This window comes from Genypterus blacodes, unplaced genomic scaffold, assembly GCF_046128005.1.
Source record: "Genypterus blacodes isolate CSIRO-AG114 ecotype Tasmania unplaced genomic scaffold, CSIRO-AGI_Gbla_v1 ptg000076l_1, whole genome shotgun sequence".
NCBI lineage: Eukaryota > Metazoa > Chordata > Actinopteri > Ophidiiformes > Ophidiidae > Genypterus > Genypterus blacodes.
The window spans coordinates 3,972,162-3,990,579 of NW_027466885.1; the positions used below are offsets into that span (position 1 = coordinate 3,972,162).

Sequence of the window (18,418 nt, forward strand, 5' to 3'; positions counted from 1 at the left end):
TTGATGAGAGGGGAAGTGCAGTCGGCGCCGTCATCTGTGATGCAACCTGTGTGTAATTAGCGAAGTGTGCTAAGAAACAACGCCGTAGCCGCGACGCGTTCTGCCTAGTTTGCTTTACTTCGTACCGATCTGTCAGCTCTGCCTGTGAGTCTCTACAGTACATATGCACACAGACGTTACAGTGAGTTTCCTATAAATACAGTTTAAATGTCACAAATGTTTTGACTTGCCTCATCCAAACCTTTCACTATGGCTTTTTTTTAGCTTTATAATTAATCCATTTTCAGCATCAGGTGTCATAACAATGAGCAAAAATAATTAGAGGGAATATTTAGCCGCACAAATGAAAAGGGAAGAGAACGTAAACAAAATAAAGGTTGTCGTTAGTTGATGTCATTACCGTTGATGACATCATTTCCCATTCACAAGCGTGTTCATCAACTAATCCCACGTTGACATTTTAGTGACATAGCATTTTGTAAATTGATGCTTCTTACATGAAAATCAATGTGTTGAAACTTGCCGGGAGTTCAGCCATCCGTCATAATCTGCATACGTTTTATAGTCATCCTTCCTTTTATCGCCGGCTGGTACCGCAGCTGTAAGTGCACATCGATTTGGAGACTCAATGCCAATGAATTAGCCCCTGCGATGATAACATACAGTGACGCCTGGCTCAGTACAAGAAACGCAGCCTTTCCTGCTCTTTGTGATGGATCGCTACTGCACAAAGAGCAGGGTTGAGAGAGTGCGTGTGTGGCACGGCTGAATGGAAGCTGCCCAGATGAAAGGAGACGACCGGTAAACCAGCAAAGTCAACAGGTTGCTCCTCCAACAATGAGCACGTAGTTATTGGATACTTTTGTGTCTTTTTACTACCAAGGAAGGTAATCGAAACAAAATAGAAGGAGAAGTGTGGCCCTGCTAGTTTAGAGGACATCACTGTTTGCTGGATGATGTCATTATTCTACCTTTGTAGAGTATATTCATTGAAACCGTACAGGTGGGACTAAAACATAACAAACCTGAAATCACTCTACTTCTACTTCTTTTCTCTAATAGTTGCACTTTGATGGATCTTATTCAGCTGGCAGATACTGGAGAAAAGCTTTTTAATGTCTAATGCACACACTCACACACACACACACACCTTGAGCTGACTCCTGGCTGCAGCTGATTGCATAATTAGCCGCTGCGTTCATAAATCAGAATCGAATCCCCCCGCAAATGACAAGCACGCACAGGCACTCAGCTCTGCACAGAAGTTAGAATCTATAGGATCTATAGGCAGAGGAAGGTGTTTCCCTGCTAATGTTGTTTCCTCTATTCACAGGGATCCAAGGGACGTGGAGGAGAGGAATACCATGTCTGTTCTGATGACACTGCCTTCTAGAGTGTGTTCTTTTATCCCAAGCTCGTTACCATAATTCAACAAGTCGTCCTTGACATTCCCCCAAACGGGTTGGATACCATGATAACCAATCAGCTCCTGCTCCTCCTGACGCTCTCCACCCTGTGGCCTGGCACTGCCCTGCCTCTCACGCCTGGGAATATCGGGAGTCTGTTTGGGATGGCGGAGAGCGACGGCAGGATTCTGCAGCGGTCCAAGCGGGGGTGGATGTGGAATCAATTCTTTCTGCTGGAGGAATACGGAGGAAACGACCATCAATACGTCGGCAAGGTAACGCGTCCGCACACATATCGTCTGCGGACTAATTACAGGCGGTTTGGGCTGGTTGAAGTCCTGCTTGATGCGATTGATCGAAGAGGAATGGGCCTGCCAGAGGAAGCTGTCAGAGGCAAAGTTAAGCGAAGCGATAAGATGCACAGCGAGCTCGCATCAACCCGGGCCCCTCTTTGCCTTGAGCTCTTTGCCAATTTGTTTTACTGTAATGGATTTGTTTCAGTGGGAAAACAATAAGGAGCATTATCTGTCTTATCAAAATTAAATTAGTTTCCTATTAGGGACGACACCAAAGATACAACAGCCGTATCTCCGCCATCGTCTCTTTCAGCAGCCACCTGAAACACGCCTCTCATCTACACAGGCCTGTTTACAAGCTATTCTACCCAGAAAGACAATCACTCCAAAATGCTAAATGTACTCAAATCAAGTGTGGAATGCCGTCACAATTGCGATTGAGGCGAGCTTTCACACAGATTAAGACCACTTCAGCAGAGACTAGCAAAGATGTAACAAGCCCCTTTCCTTTTTTAAGACACAAACCCCGCAGAACAATCACCCAAGTTTTAAGGCCCAATCCGCCTCTTCTTCCTCCTCCTCCTCCCTCCTCCCTCCTCCACCCAGCAGATCAGAGAGGTTCTTGTCAGCTCATCCGTGGTAGGACTATAAAGACAGGTGTGATGGGAAAACGCTACAGTTATCAACTTGAGGGAGGGAAATGAGGTGACTGTCGACAGCCAATTTTCTCCCGAGGAAGGTGGCTTTCATCACACACCTCATTCTCTGGAGTAAACAAGTGTCTTGTGCCGGGGTTGAGTAGCGGCGGCGTATGACAACTTCTTTTTTTTTGCGCAAAGCCTCGTTCTGATGTGGGTGAGAAAGAGAGGAGCGGCGGAAAATAAATGGGATACGGAGAGAATGAGGAGGAGGAGGAAAACACATCAATCAAGGAAAAAAGAAAAAGGGCAATGAAATTCACCCTGTTGTGTTATATGATAAGGCGGCAAAGCAAACGGCTGAGTAGAAACGGGGGCCGTCCATTGATGTGTCACCGACTGGTTTTTTTTTTTAACGCTGACGCTTCCGGGTGCGCCCGGCGGACTTCTGTGCCACGGTGGCGATGTCATCCAACACACACACACACACACATGTCTCTGCACGTCCTCTGTCCAATATCACTCACTATTAAACTGTCACGAAGACACCGGGCTGTAATAAATTACTGGAGCGGTGGGGGGGAGAGGAGAGGGGGAGGGGGGAGAGAGAGGGCGGGCGTGTGCTTTTAGGGAGGAAGCCGTGACGATCCGTGGCGCTAATTCCATCGGTTTTACGTTAGATTGTGAAAGAGAGGGAGAGAGAGAGAGAGAGAGAGAAAGGGAGAGAGAGATAGTAGATAGTATAGAAAGGATATTCAGCAATGAAGGTGCAAAAAAGAGGAAAGTGAAGGCCCGAATGCAAAAGCACTTTGGAGCGCCACAAAGCCATCAGAGTCTTGATGGTCTTCCTCATAAAGACAATTTAATGGCCTTTGCCGTGCACTGTGGGAGACCTTGTTTATTTCACATTCAATCAGCTCTCTCGAATCTTCCCACACACACACGCGCACACACACACACACAAGCCCCAGCGACTGTCACTTGAGGTTGACTCCTTGATTACGGCAATCAGGCTGGATGTAAAGAGCAGACACCATCTTGCATAGCTTGAATGCAAGGAGCCCGGGGAGGGAGGAAGCGGTGCTCTGCTGCGACTGCACTATGTCATAAACGCTCGTCTCATTCTGGGCTTATCAAGGTGTTCAAGAAGACGCGGCGCTGCTTTGAGACGTGCATGCTGAGAGCCCGGGTGCTGAATACCTTTCGCAGCTTGATAAGCAACTATAAGCGCATAAGTAAAAGTAAAGCTTTCAACACACTTTCCCCCTTTTGTGCGCCCGACAATTCCTTGCCGAACGGCTGCACAATCGAGTGCCTGTGAATATACTGTGCAATAGGCGAGCGTGTGTGTGTGTGTGTGTGTGTGTGTGTGTGTGTGTGTGTGTGTGTGTGTGTGTGTGTGTGTGTGTGTGTGTGTGCAGCATAAAGCCTCAAATTCTCTCAGGTTAACTGACTTCCACAGGCCCATTATGAGTGCGAGTGTGTGCTCCGAGTGTGCAGCTGTGCAGCCCTATTTCTTAAGCAGGGCTGTGAAGTGTGAACGCTCGCAACGCCGAGGCAACACGGCACAAACACAAACTTTAAGGCTGCGCGCCGCCGCCGCCTTTGAAGTCGACAAAATCCTATTACGTCCTTGCTACCTTTGTATTGTACTTTGGGCTTGTAAACAAAGCGCGCCGTTCCTTATATTTGAATATTCAATGAAGCTGAACCTGGGCTTATATCGCAAAACAGGGGATCCTCGCGGCGTTCGCAGGTGGGGGCGAGCTCGCTATCTTTCCCTCGCCAAGGTCCCAGCGCACGGCGTGATTTTGACCTGCGTAAGAGCATTATAGCACATTGTTGCACTCTCCTTCTAAGGTCTTAGAGAAGAGAGCGAGAGGAGCGGGGAGAGTAATTATTCTGTATCCATTCTGTGCTCTATTCCGCTATCTCCCCCTTGCAGCACAGAGCAATGCTTACTACGAGAGACCTGACAAGAATTGCCAATGATTTCGGGGCGGCGGGGCTGACAATTCCTCAGTGTTTGTGCAAGGCGATTTAACTCATCAAGGCTCTCTTCTGTGTGCTCGTGTTGTAAGGCCTTGGATGGGCTTGTGTTTGTGCTGCGAGGCCCGGCACTAAATCTCCAGGCACTAAATCTCCGCAAATGACATGTGGCAGGGCCCACATTTGATTTTTTGGAGGTACGGCTGTGTGCAAAATACGGACGATCACTTAAAGCAAACACAACAACACCTCGCACCGCTTTCAGGGTTATTACTGGCTATACATTACATTTATACAGTTACTGTGGGAAATCAAAGCTCCCCAAACTGCATGATGTTAGCACTATGGCCCGGCCAATTTAGCTGCGCGGGATTACTACTTCACTACTATTTTTAGATGTCGGGCGTGTTTCATAACAGCGCGGTGCGACGCTGCTTATTCTGCAAAAGCCTGACGCCTTATTTATTTGTAGCAGTCAGTGGTAAATCTATATGACCGAGGGGAGGAAATCTGTTCACCCATATGATTAGGGAGCCGCTTTTATGAAGACGTTCGGGGTAATTAAAAAATGTGAGCAGCGTAAAGGAGTGACCCCCGCCCCCCTCTCCCTCGCCCCCCTCCTTCAGTTACATTAGACGTGTGCATTAAACACACCCTACAAGGTCCTCAAAGGCTGCGGAGGCTCAGTTATCAGGCGGGCTTCACAGGGCTGGGATCCCTTTGATGGCTCATTGTTTGTTGTTTGTTTCGCCTCTTTTATAGGACGACGCCCAGCACTGCGAAAAATATGGTAATAATCCGATGACAACCGCTGCAGAAAATAATCAAAAGCTTCGGGGAGGAGGGGAAAAATAAAGAGAGAGGCAATTTGATGCCGCGACTCGTCTACGACTGTGCTGGACGCTTTTTTTTCTAAAATAATAATAAGTGGAGAAATGTGGTGTTTGAGCGGTAACACCTCTGAATATCAGTGATGAAATATGTTGTGAAGCCACAGAGGAGTGCAGCGCCGCCGCCTGTGCATCCTCGTCTCTCCTCCAGCTGAAGTTCCACTCCACAGACAATAAATTCAAAAGTATGGTAACCGTGACAGTATGCAATATACAGTGTGTGTAAGGCGGCGGCGGTGTACAAAGTTGTCGCTGCGAGACGAGCGAGGCCGACGATACGCGGCTCATTTCAATGCAAACACTCTCGCGAAGACTCTCTAACTCTCCGAAATGACTCTGTCATTCATAGTCAGGAGGCTCCAGGCCTTCAGGTCCATCACAGCATCAATACCTCAGCTTCAGCCACACAGAGAGAGAGAGAGAGAGAGAGAGAGAGAGAGAGGAGAGGAGAGGAGAGGAGAGGAGAGAGGAGAGAGAGAGAGAGAGAGAGAGAGAGAGAGAGAGAGAGAGAGTCCTCACTCACTGGAGAGTCCACAGTTATATTTGAAGAAATGGTTGACGTTACTCTCTAATAGACTTTGGATAATGGAGTTCATCTGCATAATATTGTTGGCGTGAAGCTGACGGCGTCACGTCGCTTCCGCGTTATTCTTAATTCTGTCTGAGAATTCACCGCCGATGCATCTCTGACTCCCATCCAAAGATGCACTGTTGACGTCGCTCCTCCGACTTGTGGGGAAAAATAATTAGTTTCCTCACAGCATGCAGACATTAATATTAATAAGTGGCTGACGTACTCTGTGTGTCCCTAACTACTTGTCATTTAAAATGTGAACCCATGAGATAGAACTCTAAATATATCTGCTGACAGATCCAGTACAGTAATGAGCTTGAATCAAGTGTCTGTCACAGTGTGGCGCCATTACTCCTCCCTGACACCGGGGGGCGGCTCCAAGGTGATGGATAGGTCAGAGGTGACTAATTTTAGCAATTGTTGCTGTAGGTCATGCGTGGTCATTTCTCACAAAGGCACAATTTGGAAGACAAATCTACGACTAATTTGGATCCGAGCTAATAGAGTCTGTCACGCTTGACTTCGGGCGGACAGATTCCTCATATTGTTCTCTCTTATTTCACGAGGTCTGTGTGGGAACGGAGCCGTAGCTGCCGTCACTTTACAGTATGTTTAAGAGATTAATTGCCAGGCAGCTAACAAGCTTGATTACAGTATATGTTCAAACAAGTCAGACGCCTGCCCGGGCTTTGTTGTGTTGCTTTGTTGGAGAAATCCGCCGCATCCACTTTTGTTTGTGCTTTTGTCTAGAAACGTGCTACATAAACACATTTCCGAGGGAAGTGATATAATTAAGGCTAAGACACAAGATGTCGTAATTACGGCTGCAATAGAAGCGATATGTACACACACACACGGGTATAAACACACACTACAGCAACAGGAAATCAAAAGGATTGGAGCAACAGAGACCTCACACAAGTAGCTCACTGACAACGCCGCTGAGGACAGTGTTGAAGTATGACTCGTTCCGCAAACACTATATGTACACTAACTAATCAGAGGTTCCATCACCAACCGCATCCGTCTCTCCATTTCCAGCTGCACTCCAACATGGACAAAGACGACGGCACGGTGAAGTACGTCCTGACCGGAGACGGGGCGGGCACGCTGTTCCTGATCGACGAGAAGTCCGGGGACATCCACGCCACCAAGAGGCTGGACCGGGAGGAGAAGGCCATGTACACGCTTCACGCCAAGGTGCTGGACCGCAACACCAACGCCATGCTGGAGCCCGACACGGAGTTCAACATCAAAATCCACGACATCAACGACAACGAGCCGAGGTTCGAGAAGCAGATCTACTTTGCCAGCGTTCCGGAAATGTCCGAAGTCGGTAAGTGTGTGTGTGTGTGTGTGTGGGCCTTTTGTCCTTCAAAGCCCCCGTTTCACGGAAGAGTGGCTTCTCAGAGGAGCGAGGAAGAGGCAGAGGAGGGGTTGTGGCAGACGTTCCTGTCCCTTTAAATGGCAGATTCTGGATTTTGTCATTCCCATACATGATGCTTGTTTGGCTCATTGGGCATTCAGAACAAGTGATGTCATTTGCTGTTTTTTAATAGGCAATAAAAATATTAAAGTGTAGATTGTTACCAGTCTTTCCCAATTAAGGATTCACTTCATTGCACTCCACTTCATTCCTTTTCAAGTAGTATAAATAGACCAATCGGCACGGAAACAAACAAAGCTCATGAAAGTAATGGAGGCAACTTGAAATCAATCCGCAATTATGCATCCGCAAATTAATACATGGAAGCAATCAGGCTAAATCAAAAGCCAATTGTCTGTATGACAAAAGCGGGGGGTTCCTATTTGGAATTCCTAATGCGGCGCTCCTCTTCCCTTCTGTGTGTGGCGTGGACGCTGACACAGAGGTGGGTCAGGGTCGCCACCACTCATCTCCAGACTAATAAAGTCCCTTAATGTGCTCAGACTGAACACACTGGTTAATCAACCCAGCCAGCCATGAAAAATCAGCAGCTCCCCCTTTATGCTATCAGTGCTGGGACTAAGTGGGACAGATGTTCAAGCGCTCATTAGTATGCGCGGAGACGCCGGGAACCCAAACAGGACACGACAGAGGTCTCCTGAATGCCAAGGACAGTATTTGCAGGGTGGTGTTATTGAAACGCTTGGGTGGATTATGCAGGACTTAATACGGCGGTGTGACTTCAATGACAAGATATTTATGAGGGAGGAAGACGAGACGGACGGAGACGCGCCTCACCTTACAAATCTTGTTTCTTATCTGAGGCAGAGTTTGGTTTATTCTTGAAAATTTGCCGCCGTGTGTGTGCTTTGTTTTGTCTCCTGTCTGTCCCTCAAGAGTGTAAAGTGTGGATGCGGATTCATAATGCCAGATGTCAGTTGGAATGAGTGATCGCAGGTTCAAATCCTTGAGTGCGGGAGAGGAAAGATGACAGAGGGAGGTAAATAAGACGTCCCTCCGCCAGAGCTTTACTGCTTTTTAGTTTTCGTCAAACCGAGCAGAGCGGTTGCAGCCAAAGCTCCGCCTCCATCAACAGATGCCTGCAGAGACTGAGAGTCACATCATCTGTGGAACAAATGTGCTGTTGCAGTGATGGCGACACTAAAAACAGAAAACAGTTTTAATCACATAGTTTAGATTGAAATGAGCCGAACCAAAAAGGCGACTGTAAATTATACATTTGATTTAGCACGTTCTCACTTCAAGTCGTGGCCAAATGGAGGCTTCCATTAGCAGGAAACTGCGGTTTAATCACGCTAATCATTGTCGATGAGCTGCCAGCACAACGCTGACACACTCTGCATCAGGCGCTACGACTGTTTGGATAATCGCAGCGTTTTGTGTTGTTGCCCCAATCAGAGAGCCACTGTGACGCCGCTCTTTAACCAAACTGGACCGCAATCCCTTCATTTCTGCTTGTTCATTTGGTGTGAAAGATTGGAAATGAGTCAGCCGACGCAGTGAAAGACGTACAGCTGTATTAGTCCTTCAAAATAGACGGAAAATGGAGCTGAATTTGCAGCGCAGGGCGACAGAGTGACTATGAAAGAGAGATATTTTGTATAAATCATTCCGGTAATCACTCCCTTCATCACCACTTGATTATCCTCTTTAAATAGCTGCGGCATCATCACCGCTTTGGACTCGGAGTATTAACTTCTGAATGTTCTTTTTTCCCAGGTACATCTGTTGTGACTGTTACCGCCAACGATGCTGACGATCAAACCTACGGGAACAGTGCCAAGCTGGTGTATAGCATTCTGCAGGGACAGCCCTACTTCTCTGTGGACTCGGAGAACGGTACTAGCCTAGCATAACACTCTCACCTGCACAAAGCAAACACGACATCACTCTTTACTGCTGACCTGATATCAATTAAGAATGTATAGAATTCCTCCGTACATAGAAGTGTTTCCATTCACAGCACATATCAGTAAAGGCTGTTTTGTATAATTGTTTCTAAGGATATAATAGACTTTGAAGAGCCGTTTTCACTCATAATTGTGCCAACGTGCTGCTCGCTTTGTTTGTGACTCACACTAGCTTCAAAGACCAACCGTTTCAAAGACCTTATTCTCTTTATTTACCCGAGTCTGGTCTAAAATTAGAGAAGAGTCCTGGTCCAAATAATTACATTCTCTCTGTCCAGGCACCATCAAGACGGCGCTGCCCGGCATGGACCGGGAGGTCAAGGAGAACTACCAGGTGGTGATCCAGGCCAAAGACATGGCCGGGCAGATGGGGGGTCTCTCAGGGACCACCACCGTCAGCATCACGCTGTCCGACGTCAACGACAGCCCGCCGCGTTTCGCTAACCGTAAGAAGCCGCGTCTTTCCACCCCTTTTTTACCGCACAGGCTCACACTGATCCCCCAGAGGGACTCCAGACAGAGAAGAGAAGAGAAGAGATTCCTGCTCCAAGAGAGAGATGTTCCCGCTGAGCAGCTCTGTTCCAAACTTCTGACCTTTCCTCCCTCTGTGTCTCCTCATATGAGTGTAAAAGCTACTGTGAAGCAGTTTTAGCAACACTTGACTTGTGTAAACGTGTAAAACATCTAATCTATGAAACTATAAGGCCTGTTGGTGCTTCCTCTTGCATGACATGAGCGACTCTCCTCCTCCTTGGCAGATTCCTTCCGCGTCACCGCCGTGGAGGCGACGGAGATCGGCGGCGCCATCGGCCGCATCAAAGCCGACGACCCCGACGTGGGACGCAACGCCGAGATGGATTACAGCATCGTCGGCGGTCACGACATATTCAACATCATCACGGACCAAATGACGCAAGAGGGAGTCATCATCATCAAAAAGGTAAACGAGAGCTCGTCACCATTGCCCTTTGTGACTCATCCTCGTTTTCCCTCAACTCTCTCTCTCTCTCTCTCTCTCACATACACACACACACGGCCAGACGTCTATTACTCGATATCAAACGCTTGCGTAATCAAGGCGGCGGCAAAAAACGTGCGAGTGAGACAAGTGACATGTTTTCGTACAATTGGAATAAACAGCCATCACCAATTTCAACAAGCTGCCAAAGTGTTGAACAGAAGCTTTAAAACAAGAGAAGTAGTCATGAAAGCACGAGTGAGGGGGGAATTTTTTTTAATTTTGGGAGTGAATACGACACAGACGCGCATCCGGGCCCAGATTAAAGGATGACAGATTATGTTTGGAGTAAACACGCTCCATTTTGAATGAAACAGCCGTGCCGCTCTTCCTCCCGTTTCATACTTCTGCTATCAAGCATCTCAATAAACGCGGCTTTAATCCTCCCGCATGTAAGATCTGCTCCTCTCCAAGTCGTCATGGAGATCTGAGTCAGGTTGATACCCAACTTTTTTTTAACTTACTTTGTTTTAATTGGAATGAAATCGCACAGCGGCGGCGGCGGCGCGCGTGTGTGAGCGTTTTATCTCATTTATATTTGCCACGTCAGCACTTTTTCTCCCATGGCCAATTATCGTGTTTTACCATAGAGAGAGAGAGAGAGAGACGATCGCACGGTTACAGATTGGAAGCGGCTCGGCGATAACGGTTTATTCGCTTGAGAAAGATATTCGAGTGAAATTATTTGAAGCTTCGGTGTCAAACCAGATCCTTTCTGCTTGTGAAATGAATAATATAACACCGTCTTTTGCTAGAAACGCCTTTTTAGTTCGCCCCCCCTCCCTCAAGATCCTCAGGATGATTATCCCCTCACTCGGATTTGTAACTTAGAATTCAGACAGCAGTACGACTAAGATAAGGCGGAAAAATTAAATGCCAAGAATTGCCAAGAATCAAATGTTCTTCCTTCCCTGCAGCTTGACTTGTGATGCTCTTTCATCTGCAGGAGCTGGATTATGAAACTAAGAAGGACTACGAGTTCAGGGTGGAGGTGAGAAACACCTACTTGGACGCCCGCTTCATCCACGGCCTGCAGTTCAAAGACTATGCCACCGTCAAGGTGACCGTGGAGGACGTGGACGAGCCGCCCATCTTCACGCGGAACCCTTACATCATCGAGGTGCACGAGGACACGGCGGCTGGCAGCTTCGTGGGCGTGGTGTCGGCGCGGGACCCCGACGCCGACGGGAAGCCAGTCAAGTACGAGCGGCGACGAGTGTGTGTTTACACCCGGAATAGAGCTAAACTGTGCGAGGCTGAGACGCCAAGTCTCTTTCACCGCTAATTCATCCTCCTCAGGAATGAATTACACAAATTTGATAAACGCGGAAATTCATCAACAGCCCGTTAAAGATAATACTCCCCCGTTGCCTGAGCGGGTGTGAGGCCTTATCGCGGTAATTTGATAGCACGGAGACGAAACGAGGCTCATCATTCCCGGCTTTAATTGTAATAGTGTAAAATCAATAAGAAAACATGGAGGAAAACACAAAGTCTCCGCATTATCACGGCGCAGCAGAGAGAGAATGCTCACTTGGCTAAATCTTATCTCCCGGTGTCGCCATGTGCCAGTATGGAGGGAGAAGAAAAGGAAATTATTCATGGGTCCCTCCTGGTGATTTCCCCAGTGGAGGGTTGGCGGGGCGACGCTGTGCAGTGAATACAGACGCTGTTTATTCCCCTGACTTACGTAAACCCTCCGCACAAAGTCAAAGAGGTCTAATTTGCTGGATCGATTGGCACACTTGAGCGCCGCTGTCTTTCACGCATTAGGCGCCAGGAGGCCCTCGGTATCGGGTTGCATATCTAAGTTTCACGGGGGGAACGTGTGGATTGGCGACGACAAACCAGCGCCATCCTTTGATAGCGGAGTGAGCGAGCGGTGTCGGTTCACCTCGGCGTCAGGACGCTTGAGCGGTTGTAAACAGATTTTCCCGTAATTGCACTTTCCAAGTAAGAAGCGGTGATTCAACTGCCCACGCGGTTCTATTCTGGAAGTGATGTGATCGCAGTTGTTTGTGCTGCTCTTCCTTGCAGATACTCCATTGATCGCCACACAGACCTTGAGCGGCTGTTCAACATCGACTCTGTGAACGGCACCATTACCACGCTGAAGGCCCTGGACAGAGAGATGTCCAAATGGCACAACATCTCTGTGGTCGCCACGGAAATAAGTAAAGTTTTCTTTTCCTTTTTCCCGAAATATAAGGTGAGCAGGAGTTAAACGTTCTAACTCCTACTCACCCTTTGTTGAATGTTTTATTGCAGACAACCCTCGGCAGACGACCCGTGTGCCCGTGTTCATCAAGGTGCTGGACGTCAACGACAACGCTCCGGAGTTCGCGATGGCGTACGACACGTTTGTCTGCGAGAACGTCAAAGCAGGACAGGTACTTAGAATTCAGGATGGTTTAGTGAAACTGTGAAATGAACACGTCAAGGTCTTTGTTCTGGGTTTTTTTGGGGGGGGAGGTTGTTACACTGAAATGCCAAGAGCCTTTGTAAAAACAATCTCGCTGCAATTTTATGTTCCTACACGCTGACAAGATGTCCTGTAATCACATAGTAACACACATGGTAACATGATAAAGCATTTCCCTGCGTCTGGGAATGATTCAATGATACTGGGCTACGAGCCAAACACAGAGTTGGCAGTGAACCACAGGACAGTTTGGCTACGAGAGGGATCAACTACCAGCCGCCACTCGACAGGCTGAGAGGAGGAAGAAGAAGAAGAGGACGCAGCTCTACATTTATCACTCCGCGGATCGACCTGCCCGCTGACAGCGCCGCAGTCACGTCGCGACCGCACGTGTATAGAGTTTGGATGAGAGAGGAGCTCAGTAACCGAGTACGCTGACAGGCCACATGTTAACTAAACCTCTCTCAGCTATTCATTCTGATCAATCAGCTTTGACCACGTTGGGTTCTTTTCAAGTAGACAAACGCACATGACAACAAGTACAACAACAATGAAACTATCTGAGTGTTTCCAGCCTCTTCAATGGAGTTTCTTAAAGCCAATATGATTTGTTAAGTCCTACTGTGTGTGTGTGTGGGGGGGAGCAGAAGCAAGCAAGCTGTGGAGTTGTGTGTTCACTGGTGCACCTTGCGTGCTCCATTAAAAGCCGGCGCACAGGTGCAAAGCTCTGGTCTCACTAAAATAAAACCACACGCTTGCATACTTTGAACTCATTCCGCACTTGCTTGTACTTCCAACGTGGAAGATTAAAATAAAACCATGCGGTGACGACTGAAAATCATTCTTATTCTCTGGTTTGTTTCCCTGCAGCTGATTCAGACGATAAGCGCCGTGGACACAGATGAACCTCTGGTGGGACACAAGTTTGTCTTCACCATAAGTTCCACCAACCCAAACTTCACCATCATCGACAGGGAAGGTAAGCCGCAAGACCCTTCTCCTGTTTCCATGGCATTGTGGTGGAATATTCTGTTACTCACATTCTGACCATTCAAAGAACCTGTGTGTCTTTAGACGCCGTTTGTATCAAAATGTTTGAAGCGCTTTGACCTCATCCAGAGTCTGATTCTTTTGCCCGCCATCATCCTTTTCCCTCAGATAACACCGCCAACATCCTGACGCGGCGAGGCGGCTTCAGCCGGCGCGAGATGAGCCTGTACTTCCTGCCCGTGGTGATCTCAGACAACGACTACCCCATCCAGAGCAGCACCAGCACGCTGATCGTGCGCGTGTGCGCCTGCGACAGCCGGGGGAACATGCAGACGTGCAACCCGGAGGTGCTGCCCTTCTCGGACGGCCTCACCACCGGCGCTCTGGTGGCCATCCTGCTCTGCGTCATCATCCTCCTCAGTGAGTACCAGCCCACGCGTACGTGTGTGCGTGAGTGTGTGTGCGTGTCAAGTACAGTCAAGTAAAGCTTTGTGTCCTGTGATGTAAAGACCATGATTTGAGTGAAATAACTCACAGAACACAGCTTGAGATTCCTATTCATAGATAATTCAGTCAGCAGTGCCACTTTTTATCCTTTGTTCACGTTAGGAGGAAGAGGAAAGTAATGCCACTTCACAATACATCATGTTATTTGGTTTTACATCAGCGTCGTGTTTGGCCGTGTGCAGCCGCTCTCTGCCACTGAAAATAGAGCAGCGGTTTTGAAAAGCTGCTTTCATTAACAAATAAATCCACTTCACAAAAAGGTCTTTGTATTTGCCAGCTGAAGTAGGTCGCGTGCTATTTCTCCCCCCCACATCCTTCAGCGCAACACTCCCGCCCTCTTTGTGATCTAATGCAGTATGGAAGAGCAAGCGGGGGGGGCAGGAAAGCCGCAGACCAGTTTGACTCCAAGCAAGAGGCAAACTGTGTTGTGTGTGTGTGTGTTTGTGTGTGTGTGTGTCGTGCTTATGGTCAAGGGCGAATCAATAAGTAATGGGTTTCAAACAGTCACGGAACCTGACCTCGCTCGATGTACACAATTAAACACTTAAATGTATAAATACACGCGCATGTGAGCTGCACTCTGACACGAGGAACACAAGGGCTTTTTAATCCCAATTTCCTGTCTGCTGGTAGACGGACCCCCCTCTCTCTCTCCTTCTCTCCCTCTCTCTTACCCTCTCACGCCTTTCAAGCGCAATTTTCATGACATCTGCTCATTACCCGGCGCTTTTGGTGCCCCCCCCTGACAGACCATCTCATTCAACCTCCGCTCGACTCTCTGACACTCAGCACTCGGGGCACTCAGCTGGAACGCCTCCCCCTATCTGCCCTGTCTCTCTTTATCGCCTAGAAATGTGGCAGCGGTCAGCCAGAATCGTTGGCTCAGAACATGTTAAATAGTCTCTCACACACAAACACACACACACACAGCCTAACATTCCACCAGTGTTTGAAGGCTTTGTAATTAACATCCAGGTGGGAGGCAAGTTGACAAGTATAACACCTACAGGCAGGACAAAAAGGGAATGGCAGGGGAGGGGGAGATGGAGAAAGGGTGTGTGTTCAAGTCCCGCATAAGTGAGAGACTGGTGCCCTTATTGGGGTGAATTACACGATCTGCTTCCTCCTCTCTGCTCAATCTGCAAACCCTTGATTGCAATCGCTGCCTCTCTTTCTCCTTGGAATGAAGCAGATGAGTTATGAAGTTAAGCACTGGAGAGTAAAAGAGGGAAAAGAAGGGGAAGGAAAAAAAACTCACGCGCCGTCTCTGTCGATCGTTCCTTTTGTAATGTGAATGTGCCGTTCGAGACGAGAAGAAAGGCAAAGCTTTGCCCTGAATGTGTAATAGGAGGAGGTGTGGGCCCGAGGCGGTGTTGGGGATTTATCGCTGATAACAAATGCGTCTCCCGCTCGGTGTCTGCGCCCCCTGTGCGCTCTGCTCCATGCGTGACTCGTGTTAGCAGGCCCGCGTCTGATGCTGAGCTCTCTGTTTGTCTTCCCCTTCTTATGTGTGTGTGTGTGTGTTTTGACGTAGTGATCGTGGTGCTGTTTGCTGCCCTGAGGAGGCAGAGGAAGAAGGAGCCTCTGATCATCTCCAAGGAGGACGTAAGGGACAACGTCGTCAGCTACAACGACGAAGGGGGCGGAGAGGAGGACACGCAGGCCTTTGATATCGGCACGCTGCGCAACCCAGAGGTGATGGACGCTAACAAGCTGCGCAGGGACATCATACCCGACATGCTGTTTCCATTTCGGAGGACATCACCTATAAAGGATAACACGGACGTCAGGGACTTCATTACCGGGCGGCTGCACGAGAACGACTCGGATCCCACGGCGCCCCCTTACGACTCCCTGGCCACGTACGCTTACGAGGGCAGCGGGTCACTGGCGGAGTCGCTCAGCTCGCTGGAGTCGGGCGCCACCGAGGGCGACCAGGATTACGATTACCTCAGCAACTGGGGACCGCCGTTCAAGAAGCTGGCAGAGATGTACATAGGACGGAGCCCTAACAGAGAGACCTAGACGCCGGCCACGGACGAACGTCTTTCTCCCCCCCTCTCTCTCTCTCCCTCTTTTTCAAGCCCACCTTTTTTGTCTCTGTTTATCCAGCTCGCTAGCTGGACAGCGACACGCGGAGGTGGTTAGCTAGCTGGTGGTTAGCCGTCCGTCTACCTATCTATCTATCAAGCTAGCTCTCTGTGTATCTGTCTAGTTTGCTAGCTTACTCAGTTTGCTAGTTGGACTTGTTGTCTATTTGATTCTCATACACAAGTGTACACAAATGCACACACACACATGCACACACACACACACACACACACACACACACACACACACAGGAAAACCCCTTCAACCCACTCATTGGATGTTTTAAATGATGGAAAGAAGAGGAAGACTTGGACTTGTGTTGGATTTTCTGGTTGATGGAGATACGGTATATTTCTCAAAAGTTTTACTGTTTTTGGTCATAATCAGTAAAGATGCCTTTAAATTTTAGGATTTTTTGTGAACAATGGTGTGGACAATGTGTTTTGTAACTGACCTGAGCGATAGTAGTCTTGTATACTATCAGTGTTTAATGGTACTGGGATGGGTTTGTGCCGGGGGGGAGGGGGGGCGGGGCTAAGTGAAGGCGGCGGAGGAAGAGGCGACGGCGGCGGAGGCGTGGCTTTTCGCGCCGACGCCGCTCAATACTGTAAATGTACAAAGTGTTTTTAAACGATGGACATCCTATATACTATTTGCTATCTTTGTTTGGCGAGCAACGTTCATGTGAATGGTTGGTGCAGTTTATTTGTCAAACTGTGGATTAATTTCATTGTATAGGTGTAATATGTAACGGAAAAAAAGTGTATGTTGTAGGAAAAGTGTCATACACTGAATTCATGCTGTTTGAATGCTGACTCACATTGGTTTATATTTATATTTTTATACTTATTTTCTTAATAAAATTCTGAAAAAATATCCCGGGCCCTGGACTGCAGCTGGTGACGTTCTTCACCTGGTGATAATGTTTAGCCTCCATGTGTTAGTTATAGCATATATATGTGTTTAACCTCTGTCATTGTTTACATCCCAAACAAGCAGCATCGACAGAGCAACAGATTTATCCCACATGCAAGTCATCGATCTCGCCTCTCCGCCATATTCTCCACAAATAATAAATCAAAAGCTGGACACCGCTGGTTGCCAAGGGAACGCAGCGTTTCACCGCGTGTTCGCACCCTGTGGCTGTCGACGCTGCGGCTCGTCTGTCAGTGTCTGGGCGCTCCACGTGACGTACGTATGCTGAGTAACGGGCAGCTGTGGCGACAGCAACGTGCAGGGAAGTGTGCTCACGTCGCCATAACGACAGCCAGCTCCTCCATGCATTCTGACACACACAAGCACAGCTGGTCGATTGGGACAATCTGCCTGTTTGGTTTTGTAACACTGTGATGTGTTAATTTGATATTTTACAACACTAATCTGCTACATTTGAGCAGAGTATTGACCAGTTTTACTCTGCTTGATTTAAAATCGAGAGGATTTGAGAGATGAGTTGCACATTTTTGCAAACATGACTCAGAGTATCGACTTTTAGAGATGAGAACAAATTCCCTGACGCCATATTACGTAAATGAGATGAGGGTCCACGGTGCTGAAACTCTTATAGTTCATCACATCAGCAAGCCAGTGGCAAGCGATGACACCTGGCACACGCAAAGGGATCCATACATTGTGCCGGTTCTGTCGCAGTTCCAAAGCCTCTTTATCAAGGCGGGCAGAGATTGAGCTCAGTAACTATCAGCTGAACTTTAGCGGGGTAACGCCGCAGTAACCTGAGGCTTTCAGGTGCCAGCAGTCTTGGCCTTTAAACAGTGCAGCCACTCTTTAATTCCCACAAATGTCAGCTGTCACTTCACTGCAGCACCCATTTGTTTCTCGCCGAGCAAAGCAACACCGGTACCGCTGTTGGGTCTGGGGTTTAACAAGGGCAGAGGAGGGCGCAAAGCAAAGCCGTGACCGCTGTGGACCGATGCCTTCCCCCCCGTCCTCCCCTGGTCCCCTTCACTCCACATCCTGCTGCTCTGTGTGGCTCCGACTCCGCAGCCAGCAGCATCGTTCCGGGAGGAATACGACTTGGCCCTTTTTTTTTTTACTACGATAATTAAATAAACCCAGAGTCGTCTTTTGTTGGAGACGTTGTCCGCAAGGGCCTCAGCAGAACTTCAGCAACAAATGAACAAGTGACTCTGGGCTGCGTCTCTCCTGATTTGCCTCTGAACAATCCCATTCTTTTAATTACACGGCACAATTATCCGTCTTGCAGGATAGTTACATGCGGC

At 48.3% G+C, this 18,418-nt stretch overlaps 1 protein-coding gene across 2 annotated transcripts; it reads left to right on the top strand.

Moving 5' to 3' along the window:
* Positions 1 to 1,471: 1,471 nt before the first annotated feature.
* On the top strand, positions 1,472 to 16,112 carry LOC143006845 (cadherin-10-like). 2 transcript variants are annotated; one of them, XM_076158170.1, is made up of 12 exons: positions 1,562 to 1,681; positions 6,835 to 7,129; positions 8,960 to 9,079; positions 9,429 to 9,596; positions 9,909 to 10,090; positions 11,115 to 11,368; positions 12,206 to 12,342; positions 12,437 to 12,558; positions 13,008 to 13,019; positions 13,461 to 13,569; positions 13,749 to 14,000; positions 15,622 to 16,112. In XM_076158170.1, exons 1-12 carry the CDS (start codon positions 1,571 to 1,573, stop codon positions 16,110 to 16,112), a joined length of 2,253 nt encoding a protein of 750 aa, XP_076014285.1. In that variant the 5' UTR covers positions 1,562 to 1,570. The 2 variants fall into 2 exon arrangements, with proteins under 2 accessions (XP_076014284.1, XP_076014285.1); XM_076158169.1 differs by lacking the exon at positions 13,008 to 13,019 and having other exon boundaries at positions 1,472 to 1,681.
* The last annotated feature ends 2,306 nt before the right edge of the window (positions 16,113 to 18,418 follow it).

Bases quoted from the DNA above. Each gene is read 5' to 3' on its own strand.
- LOC143006845 (XM_076158169.1), top strand. From the start codon at position 1,472: ATGATAACCAATCAGCTCCTGCTCCTCCTGACGCTCTCCACCCTGTGG. The intron at 9,597-9,908 runs GTAAGAAGCCGC...CCTCCTTGGCAG, and splicing joins CCCGCCGCGTTTCGCTAACC to ATTCCTTCCGCGTCACCGCC. The intron at 10,091-11,114 runs GTAAACGAGAGC...TTTCATCTGCAG, and splicing joins GAGTCATCATCATCAAAAAG to GAGCTGGATTATGAAACTAA.